Genomic DNA, 26,023 nt, shown 5'->3' with positions numbered 1-26,023 from the left:
AACTTTATTCTAGATCCTGCATACCTTCATCCTCACTATATGTGATTTGACATCTTCATACACCACTTGTCACTTGTTCGTATGTTAAGCTCTGGGATAGAGCCTCCTCCAGGAGGTATTCCCAGACTATCACTATTCCTTCTTAGTTCTCCTTTTCTGAGCTCCCGTAATAAGTAGTGCACAGCCCTGTAACTATATCGTGTTCCTCTTAATATAATCATTTAGTTGTGTATTCATCTGCTGGTACTAGTGGTAATCTTCTTGAGAACTTTCTCTTTAACTTACTGAATAAAATACTTTTGTGTTCCAAGTAAAATATACGGATAATTTAATATTAACATTTCTCTTACTGTTTTCATAATCACTTCTCTGCATCCTCTCCCTGAGTGATTTCAAGCCCCATTGTATTATTATCTTAATGCAGATAATTCCCAAATTGATGTTTTCATCTCACATTTTATTTTCAAAGCTCTAGGTCTGCATATCCAGTTGACCACTGGCCACTAGATATGCATGGTTGGATAGGTATACAGACACCTATAAATTCAACATATCCAAAGCTATGAAATCATTTTCTTTCCTCAACCTGCTTCTTGAACCTGTAGTATTTATTTTCGTGAATGGCTTCTCCCTGTCCCTCACCCAAATAAACCTTGCATATTTTCTCTTAAGTTTCTCATTATAGATCAGTCTGTATAACTGGTAAGACTCAGTTCAGGCCCTTCTTTTTTCATATTGCTTCCAATAATCTTTCTAAAATACTGTTCTGATCATGTCACTCCTCTGCTTAAAAACTCTTAATAACTCTTTTCAAACATTATTTACTTAAAATTATAAAATGTTTTCTCCTGCTTTTCTCTGTACTGCTGAATTGAGCCATTATTACTGATGGGATGTGTTGTACTCTTCCCTTTATGTGTGGGAGTAGAAAGTGGAATGAAAACCATCTCTAGCATCACATCCTGTCACCTCTGCATTATGTTCAGATCTTACCTGGAAAAGACCTTTTAGCACATAGCTTTATCCTGTTTTATAACTTAATACTCTGTGTATACCTCTGGATGATTTACTTAGTTTATTCTATGCATTTTGAAAATCACAGTGCATTTGCACAGGGAAGTTTCTTCTAGTTGCTAGTTGAACAACTTATATATAATCTTCAAAACGTTGCCCAAACATACACCTTTTTTTTTTTTTTTTTTTTTTTTAAAGTAAACTGTATCTACAATGTGGGACTCAAATTCCTGACTCTAGATCTAGAGGCACATGCTGTACCTACTGAGCCAGCTAGGTGCCCCTCAGACATATACTTCTTTTTTTTTTTTAATTTTTAATTTTTATTTTTGATAGAGAAAGAGCACAAGTGGGGGAGGGGCAGAGAGAGAAGGAGACACAGAATCTGAAGCAGGCTCCAGGCTCCGAGCCATCAGCATAGAGCCCGACACGGGGCTCGAACTCACAAACCGCGATATCAGGATCTGATCTGAAGTCGGATGGTCAACCTGACTGAGCCACCCAGGTGCCCCAGACGTATACTTCTTAATGAGACCTATATGGACCATCTTAGTCCTGAGAAGTTATCTTTATGTCCCAATGATATTGTAGTACTTCTCTATCTACTGCTGTTATGCCCTAATATGATCATTGATATTTATGGGCAAGCCTGCTATATTGCAGTGTGATCCTTCCGGCTTCCCTATATTTCTAGGGCTTTGGCATATATGCTTTTTAGTATACATGATAAGAAGAGTAGCTAAAGGAATTGGGGATATTTAGCCCAAAAGAGAGTATGTGAGAATTCTGGGGTGAGGGTGTTCATCATATTTAAAGGTTATCAGTTAAAAGAGAGATTCCATTTGATTGTGGAGTTTCAGGGACCAGGGGATAGAAAATAAAGGAAGACCTATTTTAGCATGTACAATTTAGAGAAAGATAAGTAAAGTGTCTTATACTGGAGGTAATACATAGAGTAGGCTTTCAAAAAATAGTAGCCTGTTAATTTTTTTTTTTAACCTGAGATATAATTTGCAGTAAAATACATGGCTTTTAAGTGTGCAATTCAGTGAATTTTTGCATACGAATATGCCTAAGTAAAAATCAGAAAGATAGGGAACATTTCCAGTCCTCCAGAAAGCACCCCCATGCTCCTCTTATTTCTCCACAAATTTGATCATTATTCTGAACTTCAACACCAGAGATTAGTTTTGCCTAGAAACCTACAGTATGTATCCTTTCTGTCTACCTTTTTTCACTCATCTATGTCTGTGAAGATCATCTGTGTTGTTGAAGGTAGCAGTGGTTCTTTTAGTTTGATGTTCTTTTCTCATTGATGTATAGGATCCTATGAATAGAATCTCCTAACACACATACACTCCACTCCGTTTATTTATTTATCAATTCTTTTGTATTTTTATGCTAGAGTAGATATTGTCAAATGGTTTTTTGAAGTCGTATGAATTTTACACTTTAACCAACGGTTTGGTTGTTTCTCCATATTATAATACAGAAGATTTAGCATTTTTCTTTTAAGAATCAAGTCTTGGGGCACAGGCTGACTGGCTTAGTCAGTGGAGCATGTGACTCCCGATCTCTGGGTCAAGTTGGAGCCCCATGTGGGGTGTAGGGGTTACTTAAAAATAAAATCTTTTTAAAATTTTTTATTTTAGAGAGAGAGAGAGCATGCACACGAACAGGGGAGAGAGACAGAGGAGGAGAGAAAGAGAGGGAGAATCTTAAGCAGGCTCCCTGCTCAGCGTGGAGCCCAGTGCAGGGCTCAATCCCACAACCCTGGGATCATGACCTGAGCTGAAATCAAGAGTTAGATGCTCGACCTACTGAGCCACTCAGGCACCCCAAAAATAAAATCTTAAAACAAAAAAAAGAAGTCTTAAATTTTCTTATGTAAATACTGCCTATTCAGTGTAAACATTTTGGAAATAAGGAAAAATTTAAAGAAGAAAATAAAAATTGGTCTTAGTCTCACAGCCAGTGATGACTGTTAACCTTCAGTGTATATTCTAGTCTTTTTTGTACATATTTCTTAGTAAAATTGTAATCATATTAGGTAAACTGTTTTTGTGTCCTGTTTTAAAAATTTAACAGATTGTGGGGTGCCTGGGTGGTTCAGTCAGTTAAGCGTCCCACTCTTGGTTTTGGCTCAGGTCATGATCCTACGGCTTCATGGGTTCAAGCCTCACATTGGCTGTGTGCCAACAGCAAGGAGACTGCTTGGAATTCTCTCTCCCTTTCTCTCTCTCTCTCTCTCTCTCTCTCTCTCTCTCTCTGCCCCTTCCCAACTCACATGCTTTCACGTTCTCTCTCTGTCTCTCTTTTAAAATAAATAATCAGATTTGTATTAGATGTATTTATCAAATAAGAGTTTTATATTTTTAATCGATGATAAAAGAATACTGTTTTGGAGTCTGGAAAAATTAAAGCAGGCGGAATGAAAAGGGTGATAGAATTAAATCAGTATCTTTTCTTGGGGCGCCTAGATGGCTCAGTTGGTTAAACTTCCAACTCTTGATTTTGGCTCAGGTCATGACCTCACTGTTTGTGGGATTAAGACCTGCCTTGGGCTCACACTGATAGTACAAAGCCTGCTTGGGATTCTCTCTCTCTTCTGTCTCTGCTCCTCCCTTCCCACCCTTTCTCTCCCTCAAAACAAGTAAACATTAAAAACAAAAAATCAATGTCTTAAGGAAATTTAATGATTAAGCATTCAAATAGATCTAATATTAATTCAAGCCACTGTGGGTCATTAGCTATCTCAAATAATGTTTTATAGACTACTTTCTAATATAATAAATAGAATATGGATGTTTCTTGTTTTGTTACTAGATAGCTGTGGTTCTCAAATCTCTCCAACCCTTTCTTTAAACCCCTGCTTCTTGGATAACAGATTTTTCCCCAAGCAGTATATACTTGAAGTCCATATGAATGTTACTTATGTATATTTATTTAATATCTGCTATGTGTAAGGTACTATTCTGGGCACTATGAAATCTTGCCATCAGAATCCTTTTAACTTGTTCCAAGGGGAAGAATCAGATACATATAATCTTGGGCGCCTGGGTGGCTCAGTTGGTTAAGCCTCCAACTCTTGATTTTGGCTCAGGTTATGATCTTCACAGCTCATAGTTCGTGGGATTGAGCCCTGCATTGGGCTTTGTGCTGACAGCATTCTGCCTGTCTCTCTCTCTCCGTCCCTCCCTGGCTTGCACACATTCTCTCTCTCTCAAAATAAGTAAATAAACATTTTTAAAAAAAATAAACATGTTAGGGAATTTTAGAGATATATAACCTACCAGCTTCTTCTGTCTACTTGATAAATAAAGATACTAGAGCCTGAAAAGATTAAAATACTTGTCTAACACTATAAAATTTGTGGCATTGCCAAAGCTAGAGCTTAGAACCAAAAGCTATGATTCCCTGTCAGTGCTTTTCCTACTTTGTACTTTATCCGTATTGCTTTTCTTGACACCAACTCTGTCATTTTTTCCCCTAAGAAAGTGCTATTTAGGAGTGTTTTTTGGGGGCACGTGGGTGGCTCAGTCAGTTAAGCATCTGACTTTGGCTCAGGTCACAATCTCATGGTTTGTGAGTTTGAGCCCCACATGGGACTCTGTGCTGTCAGTGCAGAGCCCGCTTCATATCCTCTGTTCCCCTCTCTGTCCCCTCTCTGCTTGTTCTCTCTCTCTCTCAAAATAAACTTTAAAAAATAAATAAAAGTGTTTTCTTTCGCTTCTATGGTGGGCAAAGAAAAACTGGTTTCATTCATACAGCACACTGTGTAAGTGCCTAGAACTTATGATATCCTGTTGCTGAGATTACAGATAGGCAAGAAATATGTTGATAAACTATGAATATCTGTGGAAAGCAGTGTTAAGTGTTGAAAAAGATTATATTTTTTAGAATCTAAACAACTGTTAAGAGTGCCAGCTCTGTCATCTAGCATCTGTCTGGCTTATTCAAGCTACTTAATCTCTGAATCTTAGCTTTCTCATCATTCATCTGTTAAGCCCCTACCGCATGCCAAGAACCATATTAAGGTGCTGCAGATAAAGCAAAATTCTTGTTTCTCACGAGGGTTTTTGTGAGGATAATGTATATACATCAGTAAAATAAAGTACTTGTTGTACTTATTGGCACAAAGTAAACATTGATAAAAGTTCCTTCTTACCTACTGTAAGTTCTCAAACTTCGTCTCAAGACCACTTTATACTCTTAAATTTTTTGGAGGGGTGCCTGGGTGGCTCAGTCGGTTAAGCATCCAACTTCAGCTCAGGTCATGATCTCTCGATTCATGAGTCTGAGCCCCGTGTAGGGCTCTGTGCTGACAGCTCAGCGTGTGGAGCCTGGTTCGGATTCTGTGTCTCCCTCTCTCTCTCTGCCCCTCCCCCACTGGTGTCCTGTCTTTCTCTGCCAAAAATAAATAAATGTTTAAAACAAATTTTAGTTATTGAAAGACCCCAAAGAACTTTTGTTTCCGTAGTGTGAATATATTACTATTTGGTGATACTAGAGGTTAACACTGAGGATTTTAAGTATTTTATTAATTCGTTTTAAAATAGCAGTACTGTACTTGTGTTATATAAATAACATTTTAAAGTTAAAATAACTGGTTCATTTGCTCCTAAAGGGTTCAGTTTATCATGGGCAACAAATACTGTTGTTTTTCTTGACAGATTTTGTTCATTTTTAAGAAAAAGTAGGACAGAAATCCAAGTTAGACTAAGTATAGTTTCTTATTTAAATAAAAATTGTATTCCATGGAAAAAGTGGCTAGTTCAACTTGCATCTTAGTTGCACAAGTACTTTTCCTCAGGGCAGTCATTATACTTGAAAGAAGTGTTTTTTGCATGCTTCATATTTTGTTCCAAAGAGTACTAAAAAGATGTGTATTCAGGGGTCAAGATTTAATAAGATTTATATTTTATACTACTTTAAGGACATTCATAAGTAAAAAATAGCTTTTTAAAAGTTTATTCAGGGGCGCCTGGGTGGTGCAGTCGGTTAAGCGTCCGACTTCAGCCAGGTCACGATCTCGCGGTCCGGGAGTTCGAGCCCCGCGTCAGGCTCTGGGCTGATGGCTCAGAGCCTGGAGCCTGTTTCCGATTCTGTGTCTCCCTCTCTCTCTGCCCCTCCCCCGTTCATGCTCTGTCTCTCTCTGTCCCAAATATAAATAAATGTTGAAAAAAATTAAAAAAAAAAAAAGTTTATTCATTTTGGGGGTGGGACAGAAAGAGAGAATCCCAAGAATCTGTGAATTTGCTGTCAGCACAGATCTTGATGTGGGGCTTGATCTCACAGACTATGAGGTCATGACCTGAGCTGAAACCAAGAGTTGGAGACTTAACCGCTGAGCTACTCAAGCTCCCCAAAAAATAGCTTAAAGAAAAAACAATGAGTGCATAGTGGCGAATACAGTGACTTGTTAGTATAGTTTTTTTGGCCACTGTCTTGATTTGTGCTAAAGCACAAGCAAGTTTTGCCACTGTTGCTTTATGCACTGTCAAGTGCATGTGTCAACACAATGAAAAGGCGAAATACCATCTTAGTATTATTTTAAGAGTAGTTTTGGCATTGTCAATTTCTGAAAGGATCCCTCCCCCCCTCGACAGATCGCATTTTGGGAGCCAGTGCTATAAAGCCAGTGCTTTATTATTGGTACTTATATAATGTTTTGATTGTTATCATTTTAGTATGTACTTATTTTTATCGTGAGATTGGCACTGTCTAGTCACATTAGTACCATTGACCTGTTTGATGGCAATACAATCAAAATAGCAGCAAACTGACAGAGAATATTTATGTTATAAAAGTTGCAAAGTAGGGATTTTGTTCTATGGATGTATTATTAGGAGCATTGCTTCATATTTTTTCTGATTGTGCTTTCTGTTTTGTTTTTAGGCTTGCATTGATGACAATGTTGATATGGTGAAGTTTCTGGTTGAAAATGGAGCAAATATTAATCAACCTGATAATGAAGGCTGGATACCACTACATGCAGCTGCTTCTTGTGGATATCTTGATATTGCAGAGTAAGCCAGTTCTGTGTTTACTTTTATCCAAATATCCAAACACTATTTTAGAGACCTGAGATTTTATAGAAATTGGTGTTACTGATAAATGAGTGAGCTCTTATATTACCTTAATTCATGAAAACTGTTCTTCCCAGGAAGAAGAATAAGCAGTTCTTGGGAATTCATATATTGAGTCTCTCATTGGGAGTTTATCTTCCTGTCTTCCCACCCTCTTTGGCTTTTGGTACTTTGTATTGATATGAGTAATAATGGTACACTTCTCCATTCCCATCTCCTTTTATTTTGAGTACATGTAGAACATTGTCAAATGATTCAAAGTTAAATTTAGCAATCTAGCCTATCCCTGTGTAATCTGAGTTGTTAGGAGAAATTAACAATAATTCTCAGTTAAGTTACTTTGGTATAAGGAGAATATGATACAGAGTTCTCCAATTAGTCAAAACATTTATACTTCGTTGCTATTAAGATTGTTTTCTAAAAATACGTTTTTTAGAAAATTCAATGAGAAATGGTCATCATTCTTACCTACCTTTAATGGGTAGGTACTTTCCAAGAAAATCTGATTCTTCAAACAGTTAACAAGGAAGTATAGTTATCCTGACAAAATAATTTTTTCACTGAACTATTTCATTTTTGTGTTACTATGTGTCCAATACCATAAACAGGTTTTATTGTCTATCTGCTCACATCAAAACTTATCAACTGATAATATCAAATATGGGAGTTCTATTTTGTGAATCTCTCTTAGCCTTAAATATTGTTATACCTTTATTTCATTTTTCTCCCCATGTGTATTGGAGATAGGATACATCATTTTAAAGGGGAGGCATTGGTTGGTAAATGAGAAGTACTCTGGCCTAGGAATCAGAAAATCTGAGTTACTTGAGTTTTATTACTGCGTTATTACACTAATTACACTTTATTTTCATCTTTTCCTTTCTGGGCCTTAATTTCTTTATGTGCAAAATGAGGAAGTCTTTTGTCATTGCAAAAACAGTAATGTTCGTTCATAATTATAATCATGGTTCTCAAGTTCCTTAATTCCTGTCTGTTTTTTTCATGCTCAACAGAGGACTTGGATCTCTTCTTCATAGAAAAAATAGCTAATGTGCATTTATCTTAAGCTGTCTGTAAATATTTGTACTCAAGTTCTGGAGTCAAATGATGTGAATTTTGAATGTTTCCTTAGCCATTCTCGGGGTGTGACCTTGGGCAAGTTGCTTAACTTTTATATGCTTCTGTTTTTTTCCTCTTTCAAAAAGGAATAATATTGCTTAGGATTGTTGTCAGGGTTAACTGAGTAATCCATCAAACAAAGAATTGGCACATTGGAAATACTCAATGTGTATTAACTTTTGACCGTTACACTGTCTCTGGGGAAATGAAAACCCAACTTTTTTCTCTTAAGATGTTTAATCTTTGTGTTTCTTTTTTTGTAATTCATGCTTCTGAGTTTGAAAAGACAATAATAATCACCCTGAATAATTTCTTCCACTTGATTGATAAACCATTGTGTTGGTTGGGATGATTTTAGCTGCAGTTAAACAGTATCAAATTTAAAATGACCTAAAGAGTAAGAGTCCTTGGGGCTCCTGGATGGCTCAGGTGGTGAAGCATCCACTTTGGCTCGGGTTGTCATGATCTTGCTGTTTGTGGGTTTGAGCCCTGCGTGGGGTTCTGTGCTGACAGCTCAGAGTCTAGAGCCTGCTTCAGATTCTGTGTTTCTCTTTCTCTGCCCCTCCGTTCATGCTCTCCTTCTCACTCAAAAATAAACATTAAAAAAAAAAGTAAGCATCCTTGTGCTACAGTATATGATACAGTTTAGAGGAAGAGCATTCAAGTTAATTAAACTGCTTGGTGAGACCTCCAAGAGCGTCTCTCAGGTTTTTTTCTTCTGTCTTCCCCAACTATGAACTTTATTCTTAGCCTTGTCCCCCTCCTGGTGACAGGATGATTGCCGCAACTCCTCAGTTGTATTATTACATATGCACATCAGAGGGCAAAATAAAAAGTGGGTAGAGTGTGAAAAGTATCTTCTCCATATTTTGTGTATGTCAAAGAGGGGAACTTATCCAAGAGAGTCCTCTGACTGCATCAGATTTCCGCTTTAGGGATTTGTGTTGGTCTGGTCTTGTCACTTGCCCATGTCTGCCCTGGGAAAAGCAAGTACTTGGCATAGTCAGTGTTTTGCATGTCAGTAAATAAGTATGAGGGGGAGTAAACAGTCTGCTGCAGGTGTTAATATTTTCAGTAGAAAAACCACAGCTTTTCATTTTTTAGAAGGTAGGCTATGGAACAAGTGCTTCATAGGACTTAATACAAACAGAAATGACCTGGTTTAGCCAAGATTGAGTAGAGTTGTGGTGATCCACCTTTCTTTAGGCAGTTTGAATTTATGGCTGTGGTATAACTAGAGTATCTGAATGCATACTGTCTTTGAACAAAATTAGAAGAATTATGACTTTTTCTTTGTTGCTCTTTCTGCCTTCTTTTATTAAATAATAAGAATGTTTATAAAAGACAATTTAACTCTGATAAATATTGACTGGGTTATTCGTTAAGGTGATGATAGTCCATAGCCCTTCCAAATACATGATTATTTTTATCAGCATTATCTTTTTTACCAGTTAATCTCACTAATATGAGAAGTTAATGAAAACCTATTTTTCTTTGGTCTAGAAAAAAATAGCATGGTGGCTTAAGAGCTAGGGTAAAGATACCCCCAAGTCAGAGTATTTATAGAGTAAAAGAAGGCCCTATTAATAATGATGTAGAGATAACAGTTATAAGCCAGGAAAGACCTAGGAAATTTGGGTCACTCCGCCAAATGAAATATTTGAAGTTAAATTTGTTGTAAATTCTGATTTTGTTTTTTGCAAGCTATGTGCCCTTGGCCAAGCTACTTAGCCTCAACGATTAATACTATTTATAAAATAGGATCTGGCTTCTTCCTATCTCTTATTTCTCATAATGCTTTCGATATTTTTCACTCTCTTAATACTGGACTACTTTTAATTTCCCAACATTCACTGCTGGTTCACGTTAATGAGTCTTTGCTTATAGTGGTTCATTTGCCTTATTTCTTTACTTTACCAGCTCCTGCCAAACTCTCAAGATGCAGTTGTATGTCGTTTCTTCCAGAAACGTTTCTGATAATTCCTGGCATCTCTACAATGTATCAGATGTTTACATGCTTCTTTAGGAACTGCTTTATGCACAGAATAGTTCTAATTCATCCCTATTGAAATGAGAGATGAAACAAACAATGAAGCACACATAGTTTACTCTGATGCCTTAAGTATGATTTGGATACAGTGAGTTCTAAATTTTTGACCCCTGGGGGCTCCTGGCTGGCTCAGTCGGTGGAGCATGCGACTTGATCTCAGAGTTGTGAGTTCAAGCCACATGTTGAGTGTGGAGATTACCTTAAAAATAAAGTGTATAAATAAATAAATAGATAATAAATAAATAATTTCGACCTCTGTTGGAGATAGTACACAAAGAATATGAGATTACAGTTTAGTTTCTAGACATTTAACAATTTAACATCTGGTTTGTAGCCTAGCAGGAGCCAAGTGAATAGATGAATGATAGCTCTTTGTATTCTGGCTCAATTGTCTTACCTTTTCACCAAAATAATTATTCTCAACCTCTCCCTGCTTTGAATAAGGTAGAATTCTTAGGGAAAACCAAAAATAGAGATTGTCTAATAATGCCCCTTCTCCAGAGTGGATTAGAGGAACAATAAAGGTGGTGAGTTTGGGGACTTTTATGTTAATGCTCAGCATATGTATTGTTTTACTGAATACTGATGAGTCGGTTTTGAAATGTATGCATTAACATCATTCTTTTCCTTTGGTATGCTGAATTGTATCTGTACCTAATTCAGCTGTTGAAGCCCTACCTAACACCCCCAGAACCTTGGAATGTGACTGTATAGATGCAGCCTTTAAACAGATAATTAAGTTAAAATGAGACACTTGGGGGGAGGGGGGAGGGGGCAATTCAGTCTTACCGATTTCCTTAAAAGAAGGGGAAATTTAGATGCAAAAAATAGAGACATCTGGTGCATGCACACAGAAAAGACCACATGAGGACACTGAAATATACTTAATGTGGTTAATACATTGATGTTACATCCTTATTGATTAGTAAATTATGTATCTTTGGTCATCAAGAATCTCTTCCTCTTGGCTTCTAAGACCTTGGGATATGACCAAAGAAAATGATCTTTCAACCTTTTTTGCTCTCTAGTGTTACAAGGTGCTCCAGACTCATTTTTTCCCTCTGCCCTGGGTCTGGAATTGCCATTTCCCCAAAGAGCCCTGTTCTTGTAATGGGTGCTAGAAGTACTCATTGCTAACTGAGTTGGTCATTGCTTCAGATTCAGATTTGGTACCAAGGTGTTTTCCTTTAACCTCTTCTATCTTGTGTCAGTATTTCCTTTCTCCCTATACTTCTGTTGCCAGGAACTGTAAGATTAAAATAACACGCAATTACTAATTTGCTTCATTATTATATATTACACATACATTAGACTATTATAACAACAATACCACTAACAACAACAATAGGATTACCAGAAGCAGTTTGAAGTTTTGTGTTTTGTTTGTTTTTTGGCAGAGGTTAGGACGTCATTTCTTTTTGTACTTAAGGTATCTCGCTTCAAATATACCATCAAATTGCTATGTATTGAAGTCACTTGAAATAGTTCTTTTCTTTGTGGTTATGCTACCAACTAGATATACCTATTAGGTTGATTGTTTAACTTTATTGTTTGGAGTTTGCTTTTTAAACTTCAGTTTGTTTTATAATTTACATAAAAAACCATGTTCTAATGGCAGTTCCTGCTCTACCATCCTATTTCCTTCTACACTATTTTTCAAATTTTATATTTTATCCCAGTTTGTTTTTTAATGTAAGCATCATTTAAAATATTCCCTCTTGTAGCTAAATGATAGAATACCGTACACATATTTCTTCACTTGCTTTTTTCACTTAATAGTCTGGCCTGGAGATGACTATATAGTGGGGTATAGAGGTATTTCTCATTGTTCTATTTAGGTGTAGTACTCCATTGTGACGTAGTCATTGTAGTTTATTCAGCCTGTCCCTGTGATTAACCAATGAATGCTGTTTACTTGAATGACTCTAGTTTTAGCCTTGGAATTGCCCTTTTATTTTTGCAAATCATAGGTATTTGTATATTTATGTGAAAAAAATTTTTAATAATAAAACTTTATTTTTTCTATCCTATAATTTATTTATTTTTTATAATTTACATCCAAGTTTGTTAGCACATGATGCAACAGTGATTTCAGGAGTAGATTCCTTAATGCCTCTTACCCATTTAGCCCATCCCCCCCCCCACACACACAACCCCTCCAGCAACCCTGTATTTAAGAGTCTCTTATGTTTTGTCCCCCTCCCTGTTTTTATATTATTTTTGCTTCCCTTATGTTCATATTTTGTATCTTAAAGTCCTCATATGAGTGAGGTCATATATTTGTTTCCCTCTAATTTTGCTTAGCATAATACCCTCTAGTTCCATCCATGTAGTCGCGGATGGCAAGATTTCATTCTTTTGGATTGCAGAGTTGTACTCCATAAACAATATGTTTTATTAATATTTGGTTATTGATGTGATTATTTTTCTGATATCTTTTGGTATTTTGGTTTCATTACCACTTTTCCTTTATTAAGCTCCCACCACAGATGTTTAAGAAGCACTTTTATCTTGGGTGCCTGGGTGGCTCAGTCGGTTAAGCATCTGACTTCGTCTTAGGTCATGATCTCACTGCTTGTGAGTTTGAGCCCCCCCTGCCCGCTGCCAGACACTATGCTGACAGCTCAGACAGAGCCTGGAGCCTGCTTCAGATTCTGTTTCTCCCTCTCTCTCTCTTTGCCCCTCTTCCACTCACGCTCTATCTCTTTCTCTCAAAAATAAATAAACGTTAAAATAAGTAAGTAAATAAAATAAAAAGAAGTGCTTTTATCTGGGGGCTCCTGGGTGGCTCAGTCAGTTGGGCGTCAGACTTCGTTTCAGGTCACTATCTCGCAGTTTGTGAGTTCAAGCCCCACATCGGGCTCTGTGCTGACTGCTCAGAGTCTAGAGAGCCTGCTTCAGATTCTCCATCCATCTCTCTCTCTCTCTCTCTCTCTCTCTCTCTGTCTCTCTCTCTGTCTCTCTGTCTCTCTGTCTCTGTCTCTGTCCCTCCCTGCTCTCTCTCTGGCTTGCTCTCTCTCTCTCAAAAGTAAATAAACATTAAAAAAAAAAAAAAAAAGGAAGTGCTTTTATCTGGAGTAGCTTTGGTGTTTGCCATAAAATTTTTCAGTAGTAGAGAAAAATTATAGTACATAGTGTTATAGTACATAGAATGAAATGTTGATTAATTAGTATATTTCACATATTTTTCTTTGTGTTTGGAGTCGTTTCAAAGCCACCACTATAGAAGATTTTATATCATTATAAAATGCAAGTAGGATTACATTCAGTGACATTCTCATGGTCTTATTTGCAGCATGGAAAAAGTTTCATGAAATTTGTCATTTGATCATTAAAGAATCAGCTATTTAAAGATATGCTAACTTTCAAATATTTGTGGTGGCTTATTTATGGTTTGGCTTTTCTTCTTCATTATAACCTTTATTCCATAAACATCCTCAAGATTTCTCTTGGCTTACCCTTCAAAATATATCCAGTATCTTACTATTTTTGTCACCTCTTTAATTTCTTCATAATCTTGCACACTGTCATTTTTCACTGGACTTAGAGTTGCAGTTATTCTAACCATAACCATCCTCTTCCCACCATCTGTTTTCCACACAGCAGCCAGGATGATCCATTTAAAATATTACAAATGGGGCAGGGGGCGCCTGGCTCAGTCAGTGGAGTGTGTGACTTTTGATCCTCAGGGTCATGAGTTCAAGCCCCGCGTTGGGTGTAGGGATTAAAAAATTAAAAGTAAATCTTAAAAATAAAATAAGTAAATAATATTTTATAAGTGGGGTAATATCGCATTTTTATTCATATCCATCCAGTGGGTTCATAATACATTCAGAGTTTAAGCCAGAGTTCTGATAGCCTACAAGGCTATAGTTTGACCTCATATTACTCCTCTGATTTTATATTCTTCACTCCTCTCAGGCTGTCTCTTTTAGCCACTCTGATCCCCTTGCTGAGCCTTTCAACAAACTAGACATCTTGCTTCACAGTCTGCACCTGTTGAATCCTACGTCTGGAATTCAATAATCTTGCTATCTTGGGTAAAAGAATCAAATTCTTAACCAATTTAAGAAATACATAAACTTCACCACCATGCCCGTGAAAAATGTTATTGTATTACTGACCTAACGTTTAGGAATCAAAAACTCCATTATAATCTTAACTTTGCCAATTGATTGCTATTAACTTTAGGCAAATTACCAGCTTCTCTGGTACCAGCTTCTCTGAACCTCTGTTTCCATATCTATAAAATGAAAGTATTAATACATATCCCTACTTTATAAGATTATTGAGAAGATTAAATAGCATATATAAGACAGTTGGCACAATATACAGCATATTTAGTATTCAGTAAATGTTAGCTAAGTTAATTGTTACTATTCATAATGCTGTTTTTTATCATTACTTTTTTTATGTTTATATATTTTTGAGACAGAACACAAACATGGGAGGGGCGTAAAGAGAGGGAGACAAAGAATATGAAGTAGGCTGCAGGCTCTGGGCTGTCAGCGCAGAGTCCGACACAGGGCTCGAACTCATGAACTGTGAGATCATGACCTGAGTGGAATACGGACACTCAACTAACTGAACCAGCCAGGTACCCCAATCATTCCTTTATTTTTTAAAAGATACTTTGAAGTCTTAGGAAATGCATTATGAGTATGCTTTATGCAAGAAAAGTATCATGGACTTAAGTCATTGGAGACATTCTCCAGTATCTTCTATGTTGAAATAAATGTCTTCTTTACATTTATTTTCATATATTCATTTATGTTTTATTTCCAATTAAAAAAATTTTTTTTAACATTTATCCATGGAGGAGACGGAGAGAGATGGAGGCAAAGCATGAGCAGGAGAGGAGTAGAGAGAGAGGAAGACACAGAATCTGAAGCAGGCTCCAGGCTCTGAGCTGTCAGCACAGAGCCCGACGCTGGACTCAAACCCATGAACATGTTCTGAGCCAAAGCTGGCTGCTTAACCAACTGAGCCACTCAGGCACCCCTCTTAATCCTTATTTAGAGCTTATGGTTGACCAAGCAAATACTGGTTCTGATTCCATTGGATAAGAGGATTTTGGAGCCATAGTTTTTCAGGGAGAAGAGCATTAGGGGTATATGGAAGGTAGCAGATTGGATTGGGAAAATGAACTGAGTCTACAGCATAGAGGAATTAGTGTACGTTGCTAAGTTTGACCTTTAGTGGCAATGCATTTTTAGGGACATGATGATCCTCACTCTGTATTTTAGGAAGACTGTTCTTCACAGATTAGTATTGTTGGACAAGAGAGCTAGGGCAATGGCAATGAAATTGGAAGTGGTGCATATTTGAAAGAAATTTGGAAAATAGAATTGATAAGGCTTGGTGTGATTCACTGGATCTAGGTAGTAAGGTAGGAGGAAGAATCAAGGTGGTGATAAGGCTTGATAATAATAGCTAATGTTCATTGAGTGCTTAACTTGTACTAGTCATTGCTCTAAGTCCTTTAAGTATATGTCATTTCAATCGTCCTAACAATCACATGAAAATATTACCACCACCCCACAGGTCTATATGCACAATTCCAAACCCCAAAAACTTGGAAAAATGACAGACTAATTGTAACTTTAGATACAGGCTCATTTGGCAACAAACCATGACCTGAACTGATATGAGGCTATTTATAGTCTGTTTATACAATGTACTGTACATTTCTTTTTTGCAAAAACAGTAATGTGTTTTTTGCAAAAACAGTAATGTGACTCAGTGGGGGTGTTACATAATCTACAACGGTACCTTTTTAAAATATGAAAAATTTTGAAATTAGGGTTTGGGTGAATGATGATGGCCCTGTATTATGATTCTTATTTTATAGATGAGGAAACTTGAGTCAAAAAGTAATCATAGTAAGTAAGTGGCAGAGCTAGGATTTGAACCTAGTCTAACTTTTCACGTCTGCACTTTAAGCTGTTACACTATTCTACCTCCCTGTCTAACCTTTGTAACTGGGACAATGATGCCTTTAAACTTATTAAGAGATCTAAAGAGCAAGATTGGGGGAAGCAGAGGAGAGACTGTAGTGGAATGTGGTTTTAAATAGGCCCTATTTGAGATGCTAATGGAAATGATGCAGTAGGAAGCCAGGACTATATTGGGAGTGTTTATAATGCATATACTGGATTTCATGAAGTTTAATTAAGATGCCATTGTTGTAACACAGTGTAATTACTTTATATACCAATTTTAAAAGTTTACAAAAGTGAAATTATGATACTTTCTGTGTCTTTGTATGTTTAATCACCTGGGTTTTTCACACAGTATCGTTTTCTAAATTTAGGGTTTAATTGATGCAACGTTTTTAAAGAATGTTCTCTTGGGGCGCCTGGGTGGCTCAGTCAGTTGGGTGTCCGACTTTGGCTCGGATCATGATCTCTCGGTTCGCAGGTTGACCCCAATGTTGGGCTTTGTGCTGGCAGTTCAAAGCCTGGAGCCTGCTTTGAATTTTGTCTCACTCTCTCTCTGCCCCTGCCTGGCTCACGCTCTGTCTCACTCTATCAAAAATAAATAAATGTTAAAAAAAAAAAAAAAAAAAAAGAATGTTCTCTTACTGGGATGCCTGGGTGGCTCAGTCGGTTAAGTGTCCAATTTCAGCTCAGGTCATGATCTTGCGGTTCGTGGGTTTCTGCCCCGTGTCAGGCTCTGTGCTGGCAGCTCAGAGCCTGGAACCTGCTTCGGATTCTGTGTCTCCCTCTCTCTCTCTCTGCCCCTCCCCCACTCTCGCTCAAGTTCTCTCTCACATTCTCTCTCTCTCTCTCAAAAATAAATAAACTTTAAAAAAAATTTAAGGAATGTTCTCTTATTGCCTTTGGGATTATATTCTAAATCATTTGTATGCATTCTGCAAGTTTTGATTTTGATGCTTTCTTTATCTTTCCAGAAGATAGATATCAACAAGTTTCAGACAACATCCAGGAAAACATTTTAAGCAATAGTTAAGTTCAATAAATAAGGTAACAAGGATGCACATGAATTGACTGAAGTGAAAACCATATGAATAACTGTGACTGAAGGCACATGAGGACAGATAATCACAACCATGTTGTGTCTGCCACCTAGCCCATAGCCATTATAAGGCATCATGGATTGTAACATTGATCGATTGTAGATATTAAAATGTGAGGGAAATGTGCATGTTAGAATTGTTGCACAATGAGTAGGAATTTTGCCTCTGGGAATGGAAAGTTGCATTAATAAAGTAAGACAGGAGTATATATAATTAATTTTAATAAATATGCCTTTTCAGGACTTAGTGTATTATCAAAGCAGTATAGAGTCATTGCTCTGGGGAGTAATTGAGAGAAATAGGAAATGCTAAAGAGAGAACTTTGAGGACTTCCTGTATTTAAAGGTGGCTTTGCAAAGAGAATAGAGGAATTTAAATACTTTCCCACATTTTGAGGGGTTTTTTTTTTTTTTTTTTTTTGTTTTTTTTTTTAACTAATGACAATCCAGGTTCCTAGACAACTGGAAGATAGACCCCACTTTCACAGATTCATTTTTCTCACAAGTATTAGCCTGGTCTTTGCTATTGGCATAAGTAATTGTATCTACAGCAGAATTATGGAACCATGATGTCAGAAGTTAAGCAAAGTATTTAGCAAGGTATCAGAACTAACCAATTGGACTGATAACATGACTTATATACAAAAATAATACTTTTTGCCTTTAGGGTTTTGATAAATTATAAAAAACTAAGGTTAAAATTGGTAATGTTCTAAGCATCGTAATTCAACAATTAAAAATGAGAGAGAATTTCTGCTTCTGAGAAGATAGACTAGACACAGTTTTCCCTTGTTTTTCCTTCTAAGAACTACTACAACCTGAATATTATATATAAAACATAAGCTCATGAGAGGTCGAGAGAAGGCAGAATGACTAGGCATCACAGGACCCAAAGAATGACATAGGAGAGAATTTTCTGGCTTTTCATGTTGTGTCATATATCCCACACTTTGAGCTGGAGAAGCTGATAACCCAGAAGCACCAATGGGCATCCCAAAAAAAGAAGTCCCAACAAAAAGCTTAATTTCTTTAGCCAAATACTAGGAGAGGGGCACACTAGCAAAACAGAAACATAATAATGATAATAATAATAATAATAATAATAATAATAATAATAATAATAATAGAGGGGCACATTAGCAAGACAGAAAATTTGTAATAACAACAACAACAACCACCACTCTATTTAACCAGACAAAGTCCAAAGGAAAAAAAACTGTTCTCCCACACACACCAGCAAAGGATAGGTAGGGAGTGTAGACCTCCACCCTTACCAGACTATATTGAGGTGCACCAACACCCCTCCTGCAGTAATGTCAGATTAGGCCACATGCATAGCCAGCCAAGACTTTAATCCCCGCCAAATGGTTAACTAGCGCCGCCCCCCCCACCCCCGCAACACACACTGTAGTAGATACCAACCAGTTCCCTCTTGGAGTGTGTCAGAAGAGACCTAGTGGAGAATGAATACTTTCACCATCACCCACCAGTAAAGATGCCTACCTCCTCCCCTTATTTATTGTCACTGGAGGCCACATGGGGAGTAGTAGTGAAGCATTCATACTCTTCTCATCAAGGGAGATGTCAGTGAAGGCTTGATGGTGAACTAGAAGTAAGGCTAGGCTAGAAGCCACCACCTCATCTCTGGTGTCAGTGGAGGCTGAGTGGGGAACCTAGACTTCTGCTCCCACTTTATGGTAATGAGAAAGTACCTCCCAGCTTCCTTTGCTACAGCAGAGCCAGACAAAGCCAGCTAACATAGAAGATTTAAGCATGATCTAGAGTGTCTCTTAACATAATACCCAAAGTGTCCAGATTTTGATTGAAAATCAGTTGTCATACAAAGGAAATTCTCAAATTGAATGAAAAAGGACAGCCAGTAGAGACCAACATGGAGATGACAAAGCTACTACCCTTAAAATTATCTGACAAAGGGGTGCCTGGGTGGCTCAGTAGGTGAAGTGTCAACTCTTGATCTCAGCTCAGGCCTTGATCTCAGGGTCATGAATTCAAGCCTTGCATTGGCTGTGGAGCCTACTTAAAAAAAAATAAAAAAAGCTATGTGACAAAGATCGTAGAGCAGCTATCGTAAAAATACTTCAACAAGCCAGTTATGAGCATGCTTGAAACAAAAAAATTAAGGGTCTCAGCAAAAAGAAAATCTGCAAAAAAAAAAATAAATAAGTAAGAATCCAATGGGAATTTTTGAACTGAAAAATCAAACAACCAAAATAAAAACAGATAAGCTCAAGAGTAGAATGGAGGTGATAGAAGAAAGAATTAGTAAACTGAATAATAGATAAGTGGGGATTACCATATCTAAACAACAGAGAGGAAATGGAGTAAAATAAAATGAATAAAGCCTTAGGGACTTGTGGGGCTATAACAAAGAGCTAACATTTGTGCCATTGGAGTCCCAGAAGAGGAGTAACAAGGCATGACTGGAAAATTATTGCATGAAATGGTAAGTGATAGCTAAAAACTTAAAGTTGGCAAAATATATAAACCTACAGGTTCAAGAAGCCAGCAAATTCCAGACAAGATAGGGGTGCCTGGGTGGCTCAGTCGGTTAAGCACCCAGCTCTTGATTTTGGCCCGGGTCATGATCTCACAGTTCATGAGTTCAAGCCCCACATCAGGCTCTGTGCTGGTGGTGTGGAGCCTCCTTGGGATTCTCTCTCTTTTTCCCTCTCTGCCCCTCCCCAACTCCTGCTGTCTCTGTCTCAAAAATAAAATGCGGTGCCTGTGTGGTGCAGTCGGTGAAGTGTCCAACTTCAGCTCAGGTCATGATCTCATGTCCCGATGGGTTCAAGCCTCACATTGGGCTCTGTGCTGACAGCTTGGAGCCTGGAGCCTGCTTCGGAATCTGTGTCTGTCTCCCTCTTTGCTCCCCCCACCCCCATGCTCACTCTCTCTCAAAAATAAACTTAAAAAACTTTTTAAAATAAAAAGAAAATAAATAAACATTAAAAAAAAAATCCCAGGGCTGCCTGGGTGGCTCAGTCAGTTGGGCGTCCGACTTCAGCTCAGGTCGTGATCTCGCAGTTCATGAGTTCGAGCCCCACATCTGGCTCTGTGCTGACAGCTCAGAGCCTGGAGCCTGCTTTGGAATCTTTGTCTCCCTCTCTCTCTGCCCCTCCCCAACTCATGCTCTGTCTCTCCCTCTCTTTCAAAAATAAATAAACATTAAAAACAAAATTACAGACAGGATAAAACAAAGCACTCCACACAAGGACATCTTCTATACAAACCTCTGAAAACTAAAGAAAAAAGTCTTGATAGCATTAAGAAAGAAACGATACTATAAGGAGGGAAACTTGAATGACAACAGATTTCTCATCAGAAACCATGGATGTGGAATAACATTTGTCAAGTCCTGAATGAAGAGCTGCTGTTTTTAAGAAAACTTTTCATACCCAAATATATAAATCAATTAATCGCAAACATACAGAAACTCATTGATAATAATACCATAATAGTAAGGGACTTCAACACCCACTTACTGCAATGGACAGATCATCTAAACAGAAAATCAACAAAGAAACAATGGCTTTGAATGACACACTGGACTGGATGGACTTAACAGATATATTCAGAACATTTCATCCTAAAGCAGAATACACACTCTTCTCAAGTGCACATGGAAATTCGCTGGAATATATCACATACTGGATCACAAATCAGCCCTCGACAGTTAAAAAAGATCAAGATCATACCATGCATATTTTCAGACCACAATGTTGTGAGACTCGAAGTCAATTAGGAAAAAAAATTAGGAAAGACAATGAATACTTGCAGATTAAAGAACATCCTACTGAAAAATGAATGGACTAACAAAGAGGAAATTAAGTACATGGAAGCCAATGAGAATGGTAGCACAACAGCCTAAAAGCTCTGGGATGCAGCAAAGGCAGTCATAAGAGGGAAGTATATAGCAATACAGGCCTTCCTTAAGAAGGAAGAAAAGTCTCAGATGCACAACCTAACCTTACACCTTAACGAGCTGGAAAAAGAACAGCAAATAAAACCCCAAACCAGTAGAAGATGGGAAATAATAAAGATTAGAGCAGAATCAATGCTTGACCACACACACACACACACACACACACACACACACACACACACACACACACTAGAACAGATCAGTGAAACCCGTGGCTGGTTCTTTGAATGAATCAACAAAATTGATAAACCTGTAGCCAGTTTGATCAAAAATAAAAAGGAAAGGACCCAAATAAAGTCAAGAATGAAAGAGGAGAAATCACAACCAACACAGCAGAAATACAAACAATAATGAGATTATTATGAGCATTTATATGCCAGTAAATTGGGCAATCTCGAAGAAATGGAAAAATTCCTAGAAACATATAAACTACCAAAACTGAAACATGAAGAAGTAGAGAATTTTAACAGATCAATAACCAGTAAAGAAATTGAATTAGTAATCAAAAACGTCCCAAAAAACAAGAGTCCAGAGCTGTGTGGCTTTCCAGAGGAATTCTACCAAACCATTTAAAGAAGAGTTAACACCTGTTCTTTTGAAGATTTTCCAAAAAAATAGAAATGGAAGGAAAACTTCCAAACTCATCCTATGAGGCCTATGACATGATCCTGTCAGTAGACGCAGAGAAAGCATTTGACAAAATGCTTATTTGACAAAATACAGCGTCCTTTCTTGATAAAAAACCCTCAAGAAAATAGAGATAAAAGGGTCATACCTCAAGATCATAAAAACCATATATGAAAAACTCACCTTTATTTTTTAAATTTTTTTTTCAACGTTTATTTATTTTTGGGACAGAGAGAGACAGAGCATGAACGGGGGAGGGGCAGAGAGAGAGGGAGACACAGAATCGGAAACAGGCTCCAGGCTCCGAGCCATCAGCCCAGAGCCTGACGCGGGGCTCGAACTCACGGACCGCGAGATCGTGACCTGGCTGAAGTCGGACGCTTAACCGACTGCGCCACCCAGGCGCCCCGAAAAACTCACCTTTAATATCATCCTCAGTGGGAAAAACTGAGAGCTTTTCCCCCTAAGATCAGGAACATGACAGGGATGTTCACTCTCACCACTGTTTTTCAACATAGTATTGGAAGTCCTAGCCTCAGAAGTCAGACAACACAGAGGAATAAAAAGGCATCCAAATCAGCAAGGAGGAGGTCACACTTTAACTCTTTGCAGATGACATGATTCTCCGTATGGAAAATCCAAAAGATTACACCAAAAAACTACTAGAACTGATTCATGAATTCAGCAAAGTTGCCGGATATAAAATCAATGCACCAAAATTGGTTTCATTTCTGTACACCAATAATGAAGCAGCAGGAAGGGAAATCAAGGAATCGATCCCATTTACAGTTGCACCAAAAACCGTTAAATACCTAGGAATAAACCTAACCAAAGAGGTGAAAAGTCTATTTTGATGGCTTCCTGTCTTGTGTTTAGGTCTTTCATCCATTTTGAGTTTATTTTTGTGTATGGTAAGAAAGTGGTCCAGATTCATTCTTCTGCATGTTGCTGTCCAGTTTTCCCAACACCATTTGCTGTCTTTATTGCATTGGATATTCTTTCCTGCTTATGAAAACTATAGAAAGCTTATGAAAGAAATTGAAGACACAACAAATGGAAAAATATTCCATGCTCATGGATTGGAAGAACAAACGTTGTTAAAATGTTGATACTACCCAAAGCAATCTACATATTCACCACAATCCCTATCAAAATAACACCAGCATTCTCCACAGAGCTAGAAGAAACAATCCTAAAATTTGTATGGAACCACACACACACACATACACACACACACACACACAAAAGCCAAAGCAGTTCTGAAAAAAACAAAGCTGGAGGCATCACAGTTCCAGACTTCCAGAGGTACTACAAATCTGTAATCATCAAGACGGTATGGGTCTAGCACAAAAACAGACATTTAGATCAATGGAACAGAATAGAGAATACAGAAATGGGCCCACAAATGTATGACCAACTAATCTTTGACAAAGCAGGAAAGAATATCCAGTGGAATAAAGGCAGCAAATGGTGTTAGGAAAACTGGACTGCAACATGCAGAAGAATGAATCTGGACCACTTTCGTAAACCATACACAAAAATAAACTCAAAATGGGTGAAAGACCTAAACATAAGACAGGAAACCATCAAAATCCTTGAGGAGAAAGCAGGCAAAAACTTCTTTGACCTTCGCCATAGCAACTTCTTACTCAACATGTCTCCAGAGAGAAGGGAAACAAAAGCAAAAATGAACTATTGGGCCCTCATCAAGATAAAAAGCTTCTGCAGGCAAAGGAAACAACCAGCCAAACTAAAAGGCAACGGACGGAGTGGGAGAAGATATTTGCAAATGACATAACAGATAAAGGGCTAGTATCAAAATCTATAACTTACCAAACTCAACACCCAAAAACAACCCAGTGAAGAAATGGGCAAAAGACATAAATAGACACTTTTCTAAAGAAGACATCCAGATGGCCAACAGACACATGAAAAAACTCAATATCGCTCATCATCAGAGAAATACAAATCAAAACCACAATGAGACACCACCTCACACCAGTCAGAATGGTTAAAATTAACAACTCAGGCAATGACAGATGCTGGCAAGTATGTGAAGAAAGAGGAACCCTTTTGCATTGCGGGTGGCAATGCAAACTGTTGCAGCCACTCTGGAAAACAGTATGGAGGATCCACAAAAAATTAAAAATAGAACTACTCTACGACCCACCAATTGTACTACTAGGTATTTATCCAAGGGATACAGGGGTGCTGTTTCAAAGGGGCACTTGCACCTCAATGTTTATAGCAGTGCCATCGACAATTACCAAAGTATGGGAAGAGCCCAAATGTCCATCGACAGATGAATGGATAAAGAAGATGTGGTACATATATATAGTGGAGTATTACTCGGCAATCAAAAAGAATGAGATCTTGCCATATGCAACAATGTGGATGGAACTAGGGTATATTATGCTAAGTGAAATTAGAGAAAAGCAAGTATCATATGACTTCACTCATACGTGTAATTTAAGATACAAAACAGATGACCATAAGGGAAGAAAGCAAAAATAATATAAAATCAGGGAGGGGGACAAAACATAAGAGACTCTTAAATATAGAGAACAAACTGCTGGAGGGGTTGTGGGAGGAGGGATGGGCTAAATGGGCAAGGGGCGTTAAGGAGGACACTTGTTGGTATGAGCACTGGGTGTTATATGTAGGGGATGAATCACTGGATTCTACTCCAAAAATCATTATTGCACATCTATGCTAAGTAACTTGGATGTAAATTAAAAAATAAAATAAATGGAAATTGTATTAAATGTGAAATGCTTAGTCTTCCAAGGATTAGTGTAGAGCTATATCTAAACCAAACTCTGTAAATATTATTGACAGTTTAAAATTTTAAATTCTTAATTTTGTAAAATGCTTAGTACTTTCATAGTATATGAATGTGTGATAGATATTTCCATTTTCAGGATGCTGGCAGGAAATTTAATTTTTGAGAAATGATTGTAAAATAAGGAAAAGAAGTATTTAGATAAGGGGATCTGCTGAATCATACATATAGAAGAAATATTAAGTCAGAAATGTGAGCTATTGGTTGATGAAGCTTCTCTTTCACATGGAGTCATGCTGGCCAGATTGTACCAAAAAGGCACACTCCAGCCAAAGTCCAGCTTTGAATTGGCCTATTTCATGTTTGTATTTTAACATTTGTCTTTTATCCCTTAATGTTGGTTTCCACTTGTGCAATATACACTGAGGTCATCTCTTCAACATCCCATCTCCTGACATTGTGCATCAGTCATGTAGTTTAAGGAATTAACCTGGGCAACTGAGGCAGGACCTGATAAATCTAACTCAATGAAGAAAATCTGATCCTTCTTGCCTATAATTAGTCTAGGAACCAATGCTTAATTAGTCAGCATATGGCATTCCTTTAGAAATAGGCTGGTTTAGGAATAGGCACATAACTGTGCATCTAGGCCAATGAGACATGCCAATAAGATTCCTTGGAGGCTTCTGGGAAATGTTTTCTCATTCTTAAGTGAGAGTCGTTAGAAAAATAAAAAAGGCATTTTTTATTTTTAGACAAAGAAGCACGTAGCTCTAGTTGTTACTATCGTCCTATAACCATGAGGAAATCACCTTGGGATAGAACTAATACTATCCTGGGTACTTGATGACATTGTTGAAATGAGTTTAAACCAAACCCGAAGTTCAGTCTACCTCTGAACTTCCAGTCGTGTGAACCAATAAGGTTCCTAACTATTTAAGCCAAAAAAGAAGAAAAAAAGAAAAAAAAAAAAAAAACTTCTTAGAAGTCCCAAGTCAGAACTGTTCTTTGGATTCTTACCACTATTTTCAACTGTTTTTCATTGTGGTATAGAACTACAAGAATGAAATAGCAAAAGTGCATTCCCACTGAAAACACTTAAGGCTATTTATACTTATGTTAGGATTTTTGTTGCTCAGAGACTTCCAAAAGAAATAGCATTTATTTCTGAAGTTAATAGTGTGATGTTCTACTTACTAATCTTTGAAAAGTTCAGGTAGTTCATAATTTCTGTGTCATTAGATAGCTTGAGTAACTCCTTTTGAAAAGACTTTTCAGGAAACAACTACTCCAGTGATATCCTTCCAACTTTCTGATTTAAAAAAAAAATTTTTTTATTGTGGTAAAAACACATAATACTA

At 37.4% G+C, this 26,023-nt stretch overlaps 1 protein-coding gene across 9 annotated transcripts in view; it reads left to right on the top strand.

Moving 5' to 3' along the window:
• PPP1R12A (protein phosphatase 1 regulatory subunit 12A) overlaps positions 1-26,023 on the top strand; it is a 163,515-nt gene that overhangs the window by 45,569 nt on the left and 91,923 nt on the right. For all 9 annotated transcript variants that reach the window (XM_045465024.1, XM_045465029.1, XM_045465022.1 and 6 more), the window contains exon 2: positions 6,913-7,043. In XM_045465024.1, the coding sequence (XP_045320980.1) occupies positions 6,913-7,043 (131 nt within the window). The remainder of the gene's footprint in view (positions 1-6,912; positions 7,044-26,023) is intronic.

Source organism: Leopardus geoffroyi, chromosome B4 (genome assembly GCF_018350155.1).
Source record: "Leopardus geoffroyi isolate Oge1 chromosome B4, O.geoffroyi_Oge1_pat1.0, whole genome shotgun sequence".
In the NCBI taxonomy this organism is placed as follows: domain Eukaryota; kingdom Metazoa; phylum Chordata; class Mammalia; order Carnivora; family Felidae; genus Leopardus; species Leopardus geoffroyi.
Note: the sequence above shows the minus strand (reverse complement) of the source record. Positions and strands in the feature narration are given on the sequence as shown.